Below are 15,429 nucleotides of genomic sequence, written 5' to 3'. Positions count from 1 at the left end.
GAATCCTGAAATTTTCTTCATTTAAGGAAATCATTAAGAGGAGATTTAGAAAATAAAATTTTAACATGAGGACAAAAATACCGGAAATTCACTAAACAAAAAAGCAGATAAAAACATACTCCCTCTGTCCCATTTAATTGTATACGTTTCTTTTCAACTGTTCGACACGCATTTCAATGCTCTTATGAAATATAGTTCCGTAACTTATTTTTGAGATTTTCTTTTTTGAATAAAAATATAATATCCAAACTTTAATTCAGAAAAAGAAAATTCTAAAAATAAATTACACAACTATACTTTACAGGAGCATTAAAGTCCGTGCCGCGTCCCCGTCCCCCAATGTATACTACTCAGGGCGACGGAGGGAGTAATTAGTTGAAATGTAAAAATGGCAAAAGATTAGTTATGGTAGCAGCGTAAATGCAGAGTCCAAATTGCTTATTTTTTTTTTTTAAAGCAGAAAATATATTCCATAAAATCTCAGAATTTCTTACAAAGAAGCCAAAAGGGGACCGAATACTGATATACAAAAGAGAACCCCACATGAACCCCAGACAGCAAAAGAGAGCACATACTAGAAAGAAAAACTGAGACCCTGAATAACTACTACAACCTGTAAACAAATACAGTAATAGTTTGATCATGGGTGGGGGTTGGATTATGTTGGATTCATGGGGTTCAGAGAAGAGTGTGTTAGATGTTGATAAGCATGCTATTATGCAACGCTTTCATATACATGCTAGGGATCTCCGTGTTCTTGATCCCCTTCTTTCCTATCCTTCTACTATTCTGGCTCGTGATAATGCCATTCTTCTCAATCTTGAGGTACATTATTGTCTAGTCTTTTAAATTAACATTATTATTTTGGTTTCTCATGTTTCGTTTCTTTTGTGCCCAGCATATCAAAGCTATTATTACTGCGCAAGAGGTACGTGCCTGGTTTCTTTTGTGCTTGAACCTGTTTGCCGGGGCTTTAATCCATTTCCGACTTGGAAGATATATGTTTGTGTAATAAGTTAAAAACTTACTTCTAGTTAAAAAATAAGCTAAAAGCTGACTTAAATTCACAAGTTAGTGGGATATACTTTTATGAATAACTTGTTTTATTTTTTATGAATTCTTCTACCAAAAGTCAATTTCATCGCTCAAATAACTAACCCATCAAATTTATTTTTATTGTTATGTTTTTAACAAGTCTTGAGTCATCTATCATTCAATGTCATTCATCAGTATCCATCCTAATCATTATAATGAGTTTATCTGATGCTAGCTTAAGATATATGTCCTGGGCACATACCTCAATGGATAAGAACTGCTTACTGGCCAATCGGCAACTGCAAACATGATTTTTCGTGGTTACCATATAACATCTAATTTATATAATGCTTAGTATGTAATGTTTAGGGTGGACTAGGGACTTTATTTTATTTTTTTGAAATTGGGATTATGTATTATTCTAAAGATGTCAGCGCAATGCATTATTTACTACTGATAGGTTTTACTTCGAGATCCTTTGGACGATAACATCATCCCTGTTGTTGAAGAACTGCGGAGGCGATTGCCTTCACTAAACATTACTCCCCAAGATCATGGAGAAGAAAAAGAGTCAAGTGTGCAAAATGATGGGGAAGCAGGTGGAGATAGTAAGTTCTCTAAAAGATGAATATATTGAAATAAGACTCTATTATTTTTCGTTCTATTCTCCCCAACCAAACACAACATTGATGTTTCCCTTCTATGGCTCTTAAGATCAGCTACCTTAACGTTCTTATTTTAATCTTAATTTCATCTTATGTCCTACATTTTTTGATGATAAAGCAACAGAACCTCCTTTTGAATTCCGAGCCCTTGAAGTTGCTTTGCAAGCCATTTGTAGCTTTCTAGCTGCTAGAACAAATGAACTGGAGATTTCTGCTTATCCAGCCTTGGATGAGCTTACATCTAAGGTAATTCTAAAATGTTACACTCATCTTTACATCTTTTATTACATTGGTAGCTCAAGAAAATACATATTTGAAACATGAAATGTAATAAGGGATAAATATTAACAGATTAGGCCATGGCATTATCATTATCAAGATGCATGTATTGAGCCAAACACGCTATGTTACATTTTCATCGAGATAACACTTGCTATACCATAGTTTCTAATTGGTCCGTTTTTTTCTTTAAATAATAGATAATTTTAAAATAGAGGAACGTACTGAAAAAACGGCCAGCTTACATTAGGAACCACACTGAACCCCTGACAACATAATAGAGGTGAAAAAACATAAATCTTAACTAAACTCTAGCAAACCAACTGCCCATTTGTACTTGCACTGCTGGACTTAAATATCATGATCCGTCCCCGGATCAGCTTCAACATTAGCCTTACAGATAGCCCCATTGTCTTCAACTCCACCCTTCACAGAACCTTCCTCATATTTAGAACTATTCCCCATCAATGTCATTGCTGAATTGTCAACTAACTTCATTTGCAAGACAGGCATAAGCAATTTTCTGTCTAACTTTGTCTAAGTTTATCCTGGACTGGGGGGGGGGGGGCAAAACAGAGTGGTCCTCCCTTTGAGCTATTTTGCTGGCGGGGATATACGTGGATGAGCTTTGTCTACTATAGCAGTAACATCCATAGGAACAGACATGTTGATAGTTCGAGTAATTCGAGTTCGAGGTTAGCCTTGAACCTGAATTTCCTGAATGTCGTCATCGACTTCCATATCATTTCCCAATTCATGAGCTTGTTATAATGTTCTTCCTCTGTCAGAACCAATGAAATACTGACGGTGATCCTCCCAATGTTCTTGTGTGAAACAATATAATGGTATAGTTCGGGTGCGCGTCAGGAAGCAATAAAAGCATATGACCGACAAAAATCTTAATTAAAAGCTGCTACTAGCAAATAATATTGAAGAGATACTATTAAATTCAGTCTTTAATACTTTACTGAGCTATGTACGGCTTAATAAATTGGACTTGACCTCACTTAACTATCAAATTATATAGCCTTCATAACCAGAGTTTTTGCCCCCAGCCTTTGCCATTTTATCTTCTTCTATATTAGACTTGAGAGTTCAAAGCAACATAAGAGATCTTAATATTCTCAAATTTGCTAATATTAAGAGACAACTGATTGGTTCCCACTGCATTATTTATAATCGAAACTCCCCAATATGCCTTAAGGTTTCCTCCAAATCTGTAAAAACACCATTGCCAAGCTTTTTTTTTTTAATCCTTGTTAGTACAAGGAAAAAATCTCTTTAAATAACTTGTTTAGTTTACAGCCACTCCATACCACTGCTAAATAAATAAACATAGGATGTGTTTAGATGCCACACGCTGCACCAACTGCAGCATTATAATAACACTTGCAAAGTGGAAGGCATAGTCTAAAAGACAGTGTCCTCACCGGAAAACTGGACCCCATGACCTTTTTTATTTATAGTATTTGGGTGTAAGTAGATAGAGTCAAGTTCTATGGAGACCGTGTTTCCGTTGGAGACCTAGGTCTGTTACTAGGACCTGGCTACAAGTGTCTAACATAAATACGTGTCCAAGTATCAGACTCGGCAACATTTTGAGAAGTATACATGTTATTTCCCTAAAATAAGTGTCCAAGTTTGAGTGTCCATGTCGGAGTGTCGATTGTTCGACGGGTTCTCAAAGGTAAAATGAAGAGTCCGAGTAACATAGATCATGTATGTTCTGCATTGAAAATATTATAGAATGTATTGTTTCATATATCGCGTGTTCTACAAATATCACTATTTCATTGAAATTCTTAAAAATTATGTATCTTCTGCAAGCAAAAGCTTGAAACTCGTGTAAGTTCTGCCAGTAGAACATTGCAAGACGTATTGTTATACAAAACATGTTTTGCTTGTACATAATTTACAAGATTTTCAATGAAAAGTTTTCGTAAAATTTATTTTACCAAAAATTAAATTTGGCAATATTTTATTTTTAGAATATGTGTAGTCTTCAAGATCTCTGATGAAATAATGGTCTCCATAGAACTTTTCTCCATATATATATATATATATATATATATATATATATGAGTAAAGTTCTATGGAGACTATATATATATATATACATATATTAACAATTTTTAAGTCAGAAAGGGACACTGGAACATATATATACATTTTTCCGATTAGAAGTACAGTTTGATAATGATATTTGGTCATGTGGTTGCTCCCCCATGCAAGAAGGGTAGAAAAGGAATTATAGTAAGAAGAAAAAGGAAATAAGGCATAAAATCCACAATGCATTCAAAAGAATTATATTATTGATGAAATTGTATATTTGATATTCATTTGTTATATGTTTCTTCTTTTCACGCTCTTACAGCTGTTAATGAGTGCAGATTAGTATCCACAATTTGGATAAAGTTCGTAAATTGAAGAGTGGAATGACAAGTTTGACTGCCCGTGTTCAAAAGGTGGTGACGTTTTCTCTCATAGTCTCAAAAATATGATATTTATTAAAGCACTTACTTTCTAAGACTGTTCCACAAAAAAACTTTGTTTATGTAGCTGATTAAATTCCCATCTTTTACCGCTGTGTGCTTATAGCTGAATAGGGAAATATCTAATTAATTCTAATAGCTTTAGAACCCAGTCCTTGTAACAAAATTTACATATGTTGGTGTAGCTGTCTAGGCACATCTTCTAGCTTGTTTGAATAATCTGATGTCGCTGCTAATTTATTCTGCATTTTAGTATGTGATATAAGTATTAAGAACTGTATATTGCACTATATACTTGCAAATTGAACACTTTGTGCGGATGTGTTGTTTTTAAGAACCTTCTATATTTGGAGGAAAGAGCTGGATAGTCTTTTAGTCTGGGCATATCTTCTAGCTTGTTTGAATTATCTGATCTCGCTGCTGATCGGTTCTGCATTCTACTATGTAAATTAAGTATTAAGAAATGTTTATTGCTCTATATACTTGCAAATTGAACACTTTAGACTGATGTGTTGTTTTTAAGAACCTTCTTTATTTGGAGGAAAGAGCTGGACAGTCTCATCAAGGTAGTTTATAACATTTAATACTGAAACGAAAGCTAGGCCACTTAAAAACTAAGCTCAGGGGTCATGTTGTATAGATCAACGGTAATATTGAAATACAAAAATAGTACATGACTATTTTTTGGAGATAGTAAAACGATATCTGAAGTTGTCTTGTAATGAGCAGAATTAATATTTCTCTTTGTTCAAGATCAGAATTTATGCATAATTGCGTACAGTGGTTTTACTTTTGTGCTGACGAATTGCAGGTGAGGGATGAGCTTGAACAGCTGTTGGATGAAGAAAATGATCTAGCTGATCTTTATCTGTCCCGAAAGTTGTCTAGGGCATCACTTTTGAGTGGCTCAGTTGGTGCAAGTTTGTATATTTCTTCCCCTCACATAAGTTCTAAAATATCTAGAGCTAGTAGGGCTAGCATGGAATCTATACAGGGAGATGAAACTAATGTTGAGGAGCTTGAGATGTTACTTGAGGTCAGATGCGAACTTACTTGTTTCTTACTATCTAAAGCCACACGATTTTCTAATCAGTCGGTAATTTTAATTATTTCAGGCTTACTTTATGCAGATTGATGGCACTTTAAACAAACTGACAATGGTAAGAATGTTGCGTATCTTCATGTTTAATAGTAGCTTGTTTAAATTATTTAATGTTTTCTTTGTGCCTGATTTTAAGTAAAAACATAAAAGAAATGAAGTTTCACTATCTATGAGTGTGAAATTTATTTTTTATTTTAAACCTTTTTAAAAGTAATTCATTATATCTATGCGATTTAAAATCTCTCATCATATCTACTCATTGTCAGATATTTATGTCATTTTTATATGAATAGAAAGATGTACTAGGCCTCTTTGATGGTGCTATACTCCGGTAGATAGTTACACATGATTCCTAATTATCGTCATCTTTAGCTTCCTCTCTAGCATAAAATTCTGAAACTTCTGCTCGTGTTACTTTTTTAACCTCTCAACTTGCAATGAAAGACCAATCCATTAAGTATGAACAATCCCTATATAATATTTATTATACCATTCACTTTATAATGCTTAATACCGAAGTTTATTATTTGGAGAGCTGTCACTCATCAGCATCTCAAGTTTTATATTTTATGAAATTGTGTTGTCACCCTCGGCAACAAAATAAAATAAACAGATTGTTAAGCCTCTATTTGACATTCATTCATATTCTTCGTTCACTTGGTAATTGCAAATGTTTATATCATTTGGACTTCAGTTTAGTATACCATATATAGATTTTATAGTGGTGATAGTGAAAGTCGTATGCTTGTGCTGCTTATAAGGTTTTAAATTATACTCCATCCCGAAACATATGGGTTGGAGACGTGATAATATATCCCTATATGATATCTAACATTGTAGAAAAGAGAGCTTAAATTGAAACTAAAAATCCTGAACACAATACACGGGCCGGTCATTCCTATCAGAGTTGTAATGTATTGTGCATTTGTTGTATCTGATTTCTGCATTTTATGTACTCATAATTTAATATCTATTAAAATGTGTACCTCCAGTTATCGACCATTACAAAATACATACTTTTGTTAAATATGACTAAGAGCATCTCCAATACTGATGCCCTAAACTATAATTTTGAGAAATCTGCTACAAAAATCCACTCCAGCCGAGTCCTAGTCATTACGTTTAGCAGTGTGATGAGCGCTGATGATTAAAAAGTGTGACGATCAACACCAACTCCATGACGTCTTTTACACTAATTATTTATAGGATATAAGTAATTCATGACCTTTACTAAAATTATACAACTAATTTTTGTAGACTAAGTCATGTTGCTTTCTCCCTTTTCCCCGTGCCCCAATTAATTTTTCTAGAGTTCTTTGTTATTACACATTTAACTTAATATATATGTGTAAGATAAAACTACAAATTTTAAAATATTTTATATTTAATCCAAACACTTAATATTCTTTCTCATATGCTATCTATACTCAAAGTAATGTAAATCTTTTTTTTATAATTCTAAATATTATATACTTCTAATATGGCCCAAGGTGTTATAATTTGTGTATATTCACAATTTTTATAATCAAAAATACTGAAATACCCATCAAGTAGTTAATTGTGTGACGGAAGTTGAGTACTCAGTCTGCAAGATACCCAAGTTGCATACACAAAGTGCAAAAGTGTGCAACTTTAAATCCACACTGCATTTTACTCGTCTTCCGATCAACTATTATGACATAACAATGTTTTCACGACATAACAATGCAGGTGCGCGAGTATATTGATGATACAGAAGATTATATCAACATTCAGGTAACATATATATGAGTAATGCTAGTTAATTAAATGCTTTTGTCCACAACTTATGCTCTCTAACAACTTTGGCAATATAATTGTAGCTTGACAAGCATCGAAATCAGCTGATTCAGGTGCTTATTATTATACAAAATGTTACTGCATGTGCACTGGTGTTTTTACTCATTAGCTGCTGATACATGTCTTTCACTTGCTATTGCAGCTAGAACTCTTTTTAAGTTTAGGCACCCTCTGTTTCGCCGTATATTCATTGGTGGCCGGAATATTTGGCATGAATATTAAATATACTTGGAATGATGATCATGGTTATATTTTCAAATGGGTAAGTCCTCAAGTTGTAATTTATGCAGAACCTAAGTTCTATGATAAGTTGCTTTCATTAATCTTTGCTCTTTTCCAAAGGTGGTTATTCTATCAGGGATCGGTTCAGCAGTACTTTTTCTACTTGTCATATCTTATGCCCGCTTCAAAGGCGTATTGTCAGATCTTGAACTCTACCAACCAGCAGAGGACATCAAAATGAATAAGATCCAGTAGCGAAGTTCTACCCATGACTTTCAACAGAGGAAAGATATTACTTCAATGTAACTCTAGTTAATTTGGTTGGTATCTTAAGGATTTATTACCTCATGCAGGATCACGATTAAAGTGAAAATTTGTTATGGAAGGAAGATTTTACAATTTTTAAGATTGTTTGGAAACGTAAATGGGCTTTACTTAATTTTAATTAATTTGAAAACAAAATATAAACTCTTATACAAGAGTTGCACACTTTTATACTGCACATAAGAGTTGCAACTTAAAAATTTTGACACAAGTTACATAGCTAAGCATTTCTTTTATTTTACGCTTAAGAGTTATGATGCATATAATTTTACAAGCTACGGCGTTCTTGTTAAACTTTTCCAGAGCTACTGCTCTCGTTTTACGCTCTTGTCTGGTCACCAGCTTCACTGTGATTTAAGTTTCATTTTTCGTCAACATATTATATTTTACTTTAAAATTATTTATAAAATATAAATTACATAATAAGTCCAGTTATTTATAAAAAGTATATTTGAGAGTAATTCGTGTTGTAAGTTGGTCATCCAAGTAAATCAAAAAAAAAATATCATTTATTTAGAAATTTAATTTTTCCGAAAATAATTGTTGAGATTTAACAAAGAAATTTTACTCTTAGGAAAATAATTGTTGAAATTCAATATATATTACTCCCTCTGATTTCTATATACTTTCTTTTTTTGGATGTCTCATTTAATTCTATACATTTCAAAACTTTCCCAAAATAGTAATCTTTTATAATATAAAAATCTCAATCATCCACTTTTACAAATCTATCAATTATATATTGATGGGTTCTACCGAGTATACCCACTTTTCTTTCTCTTTCCGTATACTTTATATTACTCTATACACTTTTTTTAGTCGGGAGTACACATTTATCAATATATATCATAAAAACCTAATGCTTATTTGTGATAAAAAAAAAAAGAAAAAAAAAAGCAAGGTGTAAACCGATCAAGTCCATCCACACACGCACGATATTTTGTGTAGCCAGCTGAGGCTGAGCCGTGTGTATACATAATAATATCTTGTTAAATTTGCAGTCTGCTGTGAAGAATTAACAACAATGGCAGCTTCTGTGTATTGCTGTGTATCCATAAGTAAATCTTTATCTGCTGCTGAAGACTTGGGCAGCACCACCACAAGCCCAATATCCAATACAAGACCCACCAAGATAATCTTGCCCAAAAAGAAGCCTGAGAAATGGTCTACTGGAACTGCTCCTGGTGAATATGGGGGCCCACCATTGACTACCAAGCTGAGGAAGTCCTGGGGTGGCCCTGGTGAAGACCCCATCACTTCTGATGATTATATTTGGAATAGAGATTTCATGCCTCGTATGAAGAATTTGTTTCAGGACCCTTCTCAAAATCCCCTGTTTGATCAGCCTCAGGTGAGCTATTGTCATTTGGGAATCTTTATTTTTTATGCTGTTAATATTGTTTGTTGATCATGATTCGATGAATTATTGTTGATGTGATGATTGTAAGGAGTTTTGGTTGAGGGGTTCGATTAGAAATGAAAATGTCTTGGTGGGTGTTGTAACAAATTCGATCAAGGTTTTTGGGTTCACCACTTGTAGATTAAGTACCTTTTTGTCGTAAATAAGTAACTTAATTTTGGAAATGCTTACATGTAGTCCAGAGGTGTTTATCATTTACTTGTCTTTCAGAAACAAGTACTTTTTATGTCCTTGTACTTATTTCTCAAAAATATGATAAGCCAAATGGGGCATATTAACCTAAAAACCTTAGGTTGTGTTCATTTCGATGGAATGGAATGAAAAATTATAAGGAAGTTTTACGGAGATGGAAGAAAGTATGAGAAAATAATGAGCAAATATGAGTTAGTTTAAATTTTTTGTGATGAAGATTGTAGGGAAATGTGATGGAGAAGTGGAATGAACATTCCTTTCAAAGCATGTGGGTTAGATTTTTAGTTCAAATTGTTTAGAATGGAATGATTGAAGCAATGAAAATTATAGACATTTTCTATGAACTCCCTCGATCAAGAGTATAAATTCCAGTCCATTCCCTTCAAGTGAACGCAGCCTTAGAATATCTATGATTTATATCTTTCTTGAAATTCTACTCAAAAGTATAGCCGAGAATCTTTGTTTGGGTATTTACATGTTGATCATTAAATAATATGAAAACAGTTTAAACTGGATGCTAACATTATATCTGTTTGTTTTGGCAGGAAGAATCTTCAGGTTTTCTTAGCTTAAACAGGGTTATGAGTCTTGACAAGTATGTGCTTATTCACATTTTGTATTTTGACCATTTAAATATCTTTCATTTTCTTTGCTTCTATCTTTTATCTAACATATTCTAATTTTTTAAATACAGCATGGATGCTGACTTTAGCAAAGAGTTAAGAGCACCTTCAAAAATTCTCACAGAAACAAAAGTTGAAAGAGCTCAAGTAATATATTTTTCTTCCAAATATGTAAGCTTTATTAGAAGTTGTAATGTATTGTATTCTTCTCTCTAAATTACTTAATTGTCTTTCAGACTAGTGGAGATTTGAAGCAAAAATGGAGACCAGCACCTACACGACGCGAACAAGATAAGTGGGATAGAGCATACAAGGCTGCAACTGGTGGCAGTGTATTCCCTCCACTTTTCCCTTTCTCTTTCAGTATAACTAAGACTGATTCTACGTAGTCTTAGGCAGTTCAGGGATCTCTTTGTTGGTTTTATTTCTCAACGTAGCTTGGTTTAACCCTACTATCAGTTAGAGCAACCCCAGTGTTAGCTGCAAAATGGCTATAGCCAGTGCTATAATATAGCACCAAAAAGCGATTAGATCTTTGGTTGCGTAGTTGGAACCAAATATGGATGCAAGTTTGCATTGAAGTATGGCATTGTACTGTTGTGGTCATTTTATGCATATAGTTCCACTAGCAATAGAACCATATGTAGCAATTAGCATTGCATTAGAGTTTCTCTTAGATGTATATGCAAATGACAATGCATTTAGATAGGGAGTGCTGATCTTCGTGTAATTGTAGGAAGTTATGTTACGAGAAATTAAGAAGCCTGTCGGTGATCCGGAGGTTTTAGCTGCACAGTCGAGGGAACAGTATTACAAGGTATTCATACATATGATCTCTCCATCTAACATCATAAACTTTTTTAGCTGATAAAACTCTATACGTATTTCAGTTTATAACCTTTTTCGCCATTATAAAATTTTTGCAGTTGAAGAATAAAATGCAGTTGCTTACTCTAGGAATAGGTGGAATTGGTTTAATCTCTGCGTATGTATCTTATACTCCAGAGATTGCGGCAAGGTAAGCCTTGAGATTTTACAATAGATTTGCTAATATTCGATTATAGGTTGAAACTCTACCTTGTCTGCATTAAGTGAAGTTGTTTATTGTTCATTTAATGTGTTCAGTTATGGTGTTGGGTTTCTTGGCTCATTGGCTTACATTCGAATGCTTGGTAATAGTGTGGATTCTATGGCTGATGGAGCCAGAGGGATTGTCAAGTATGTAACTTTCCCTTAAATGCGAAACTATATATTGATGTGTTTGCGTGTGTATGAGCTATCATATTCTTCTTTGGTTGCTTCGAATTTCCACAAATCAATTATATATGGGCCCTCCTTTTCTTGCGGAGGGGACATAAATTTCTAGAATATAAATTTATTTGCAGAGATCTGTTATCTTTGCCATGTTGAGCACGTAGAAGGCTTGGATTCGGGTTAAAATCCCTGTATGAATTTTCCTGATCAAAACTTTTTAATTACAGAGGAGCTATTGGGCAACCAAGACTACTTGTTCCTGTTGTTTTGGTCATGATATTTAATCGTTGGAATGGGTGAGTGGCCGGACATTCTCGTCACATGATTTTTTTATTTGTATAACCATGATTTGATTAGATATCTTAATCTATATTCTTTTTGTGAAGTATATTTGCAATATTTCTCACTAGGAGTTACTGGTTTTGTACAGGATTCTTGTTCCGGAATATGGGATCATGCAACTAGAATTAATACCTATTCTTGTTGGGTTTTTTACATACAAAATTGCAACTTTTACTCAAGCTATTGAGGAAGCGTTGACCATAGTCCAGAAGAAGAGCGAGGTGTAAGGTGATAATAAAGATCAGGTGGTCTCACAGTTCTGGGAAAAGATAACAAAGGTATGCCACTAAGGGAACATGAAAGGTTTGCGTGGTTTTAATTGAGGCACTTGGTGAAAGAAAGGAATAAGCAATTTGAACATAAAAGAACTACGTTTTAATATATTTTTCTGGGTTGCAATATGATATTATCATAGATTCAGCATCTGTCAAAAAAAAAGAAAAAAAGTTTATCATAGATTCAGCAGATAAATTCTCTCTTCCACTTGTTATGGCATTCTGAAGTTAATAATTGCTTGTTTGAATTGTATAATGTTAATGCAAAGTAACCAAAATCGCAACAGGTGTCAAAACATCTTCTCCAAAACTACACTTTCTGTAGATAGTAGCTAATGGCTTAGTATGTATAGATTTGACTTAAATTTCAGAGTCTAGATTTGCTTTTCAAATGTTTTCTTCAGCACTAGCACTTCAAATGTAGGTTTTTACTCGCTCAAACGTCATTGTTTTCCGTCTTGCTTTCTATTTCTTGTACAACTAATTTGCTCTTCCATTTTTTGATAGGAAGACACAGATTGCTCTTAGACAAGAAGATCAAGGAAAGCCTAAAGGAAGCTGCAGCTAGGCTCTTCATGTTATGTATGCTCTTTGCACTCTATAATATAAAAATCAAAAACGATTCTAACACTGCAGAGGGCAATAGGCAGCATACCATGGCGACTCTGTAATTTTTATTTAGAGACAAATGCAGCTCGCTTGAAATCTATATCAGTATTAATAGCAAAATAAAAGGAAATATGTAATCAATATAATATAACAATTTCTTTTTATCTATGCTATAGTCCAATTATTGAAAATATTTACCACATGACAATCAATTTATAACTTTACTCAAAAATAACAACTTAAACGATAAAGACTCATTTATCTTATCTTATTAAGAAAAATATATTATTTTTGAAAAATATGCGTAAATATATATTCTTCTCAGAAAAATATTTGTTTTTAAAGATAAAAATGTTAGATGTCAGAAATAGAATGCAAATATTATAAAAAAATTTAAATAAATTCTAATGTTTGGAAGACAACTATAAGCGGAGAATTGGAAAGAGGAAGAAAAGCGTAATGTATTAAAAGAGCAAGCACAATTGAAAAGATTTTATTTCTGACGAGAACACAAAAATATGTCGATAACTTTACACCGGCCCGCAGTTTTTAAAGGAATAACTTTCGACAATAGTCTCTGGAATGATGATTTATTCGGTTTTCATTTTTTAACTTGTCGGAAATATTAATTACAAATATATAACTGGGATTTTGGGGCCATAGTGTTGTGTTTTTGGCTTCATGCTGCAGTGTTTCTTTTTGAATTGCTCACGTGCGTGCCTTACAATTTGTTCCCCCTCCGATTCATGATCAGTTTGAGTTACAATATTTAGCAAAAGTAAAATATATTGTTGTTAAAATAGTTATCTCATAAGATTAATACAGAAGTTCCTTCGCGATTATGACATATATTTGAATCCTTTTTCCACATGTTTCTTCAGTAATGGACACATATTAAATATTTATTTACGTGAATGATTTTTATGTGATAGAAATTTTTGTAAGATTTTTATACAAACAAAATTATAAAAAATTTCATCACCTAACTATTAAAGATTGTTAATACATGCCTTGTAATATATAAAAAATAATTCACCCATTAGATATATACAAACATCTACAATGATACATATCTTAATCACATTTTTGGACGTTAATTACCTTATGAGTAGTAAGATTTTATGATATTCATGGGTTATGTAGATTTTACGACTTGGAATTATACAAGGGTTTATTTGAGAACCGGTTCAAACTGCTCTGATGTTAAAAAAAAATTGAAGACAAAAAATGTTGTCAAAAAATTAAATAAATGTATAATAATTTTTTAATATACGCATAATTTGAATCATTATATAAAAATTTCTTTCAAGAAAATATAATATAACAATATTTTTACTTAGGTTTGATATTGAAATCATTGATCGTTTATCATGAAAACTGAAAAATAGTTTTTTCCAAAAATATACAAACATGTTTTTCTAAAAAAAAAAATAAAATATTTAAAAAAAACAATTTTTTAACAAAAATTATTATTTCCGTATGTAACGATAATAACAAACTGCGTCCAAATATAACAAGTCGTAATCAAATTTCGAATCTTTGTTTGATGTTGTCCTAGAGGAATATACGTATAATTAGAGCATCAACAGTGCTATCACGTAAATTGGTTAGCTAAAATATCATATAATGATAATTAATTACAACAGAGGTGTTATAAAATAATATATTAAGTGATTGTCAAAAGCTTAGTCAAGAAGACTCGCAAAACTTATCAAGTAAGTCTGGCGAAACTTACTAAGGAAGACTCGCAAAGCTTATCAAGGAAGTCTGGCGAAACTTACTAACGAAGACTCGCATAGCTTATCGAGGAAGACTTACGATACTTACTCGAGAAGAATAGTAATACTTAACCTAGAAGTATTGTAAATCTTAGTTAGGAAGATTCATTAACCAACCTCTATAAATAGCTGGTTCAGTTGAAATGAATTCTATTCTGAAATATTCCGAAATACAATTACTTTCTCTCTCCATCTTCTATTCTCTTTATACTTTCCAGGATAGTTTCTTTTCTATCGTTGTATAGTTTAATAGTATATGTTACAAGATTTACAACACGTTATCAGCACGAGACTCTGCCGAACTGAGATATGCCAAAGAAGGACTCTGCCAAACTGAGATAAGTCAAACAGGTACATCATAAACAGGTACAATCTAACCAACTCTAAATACTGCGACTTTCACAGAAATAAGGTACGATCTATCTCTACTCATTTTACGATTATTACTATCGTTATAGCTTATGACTTTACTATTGCTTGATTTGTTAATGGCGACAATGCCGTTAAAACTTTTTAGTTATATCATACTGTATAGATATTAAATTGTTTTTGTATTAACTTGAAATATTGATAGGTCATGTTTTAAATATTTATTTTACATTCAGAATGACGAACCTTGTAAAATTAGAATTTGTTGCCTTGGATGTTTCTGGGAATAATTATCTATCTTGGTTCCTTGATGTGATATTACACCTTAGTGCTAACAGCCTAGGACACTATTGATTTAGAAAATAATCCCCATTGTTTAACAAAATGTCAAACCAATTATCTTTCTAAGACATCACATCCATGAAGACCTAAAATCTGAATATCTCATTATCAGAAATCCCCTCACCCTTTGGAATAATCTCAAGGATATATTTGATCACCAGAAACCTGTTCACTTACCATCTGCCCGTTCTGACTGGTTGATTTGAGGTTACAAGATTTCAAATCTGTAGTTGAACATAATTCTGATCTTTTCAAGATAAGCTCAAATATTAATTTTGTACGGTGGAA

At 32.7% G+C, this 15,429-nt stretch overlaps 2 protein-coding genes across 3 annotated transcripts; both read left to right on the top strand.

Moving 5' to 3' along the window:
* The first annotated feature begins 555 nt into the window (after positions 1–555).
* Positions 556–8,019, top strand: LOC108223496 (magnesium transporter MRS2-I). Its single transcript, XM_017397794.2, has 11 exons — positions 556–825; positions 899–928; positions 1,496–1,643; positions 1,819–1,946; positions 4,370–4,444; positions 5,283–5,507; positions 5,587–5,631; positions 7,284–7,328; positions 7,415–7,444; positions 7,534–7,653; positions 7,734–8,019. The coding sequence occupies exons 1-11, from the start codon at positions 643–645 to the stop codon at positions 7,866–7,868; spliced, it is 1,164 nt and encodes a 387-aa protein (XP_017253283.1). The 5' UTR covers positions 556–642; the 3' UTR covers positions 7,869–8,019.
* An 822-nt stretch (positions 8,020–8,841) lies between these two features.
* LOC108223497 (protein CONSERVED ONLY IN THE GREEN LINEAGE 160, chloroplastic) lies at positions 8,842–12,818 on the top strand. 2 transcript variants are annotated; one of them, XM_064094145.1, is made up of 10 exons: positions 8,842–9,288; positions 10,095–10,144; positions 10,244–10,319; positions 10,409–10,504; positions 10,909–10,989; positions 11,099–11,190; positions 11,298–11,390; positions 11,654–11,722; positions 11,857–12,046; positions 12,555–12,818. In XM_064094145.1, exons 1-9 carry the CDS (start codon positions 8,962–8,964, stop codon positions 11,993–11,995), a joined length of 1,023 nt encoding a protein of 340 aa, XP_063950215.1. In that variant the 5' UTR covers positions 8,842–8,961; the 3' UTR covers positions 11,996–12,046; positions 12,555–12,818. The 2 variants fall into 2 exon arrangements, with proteins under 2 accessions (XP_063950215.1, XP_017253285.2); XM_017397796.2 differs by having other exon boundaries at positions 8,843–9,288; positions 12,551–12,818.
* The last annotated feature ends 2,611 nt before the right edge of the window (positions 12,819–15,429 follow it).

Source organism: Daucus carota, chromosome 5 (genome assembly GCF_001625215.2).
Source record: "Daucus carota subsp. sativus chromosome 5, DH1 v3.0, whole genome shotgun sequence".
NCBI lineage: Eukaryota > Viridiplantae > Streptophyta > Magnoliopsida > Apiales > Apiaceae > Daucus > Daucus carota.
Note: the sequence above shows the minus strand (reverse complement) of the source record. Positions and strands in the feature narration are given on the sequence as shown.

Bases quoted from the DNA above. Each gene is read 5' to 3' on its own strand.
- LOC108223496 (XM_017397794.2), top strand. From the start codon at position 643: ATGGGTGGGGGTTGGATTATGTTGGATTCATGGGGTTCAGAGAAGAGT. The intron at 1,644-1,818 runs GTAAGTTCTCTA...TTGATGATAAAG, and splicing joins TGGGGAAGCAGGTGGAGATA to CAACAGAACCTCCTTTTGAA. The intron at 5,632-7,283 runs GTAAGAATGTTG...ATAACAATGCAG, and splicing joins CTTTAAACAAACTGACAATG to GTGCGCGAGTATATTGATGA.
- LOC108223497 (XM_064094145.1), top strand. From the start codon at position 8,962: ATGGCAGCTTCTGTGTATTGCTGTGTATCCATAAGTAAATCTTTATCT. The intron at 10,145-10,243 runs GTATGTGCTTAT...TTTTAAATACAG, and splicing joins AGGGTTATGAGTCTTGACAA to CATGGATGCTGACTTTAGCA. The intron at 11,391-11,653 runs GTATGTAACTTT...TTTTAATTACAG, and splicing joins GGAGCCAGAGGGATTGTCAA to AGGAGCTATTGGGCAACCAA.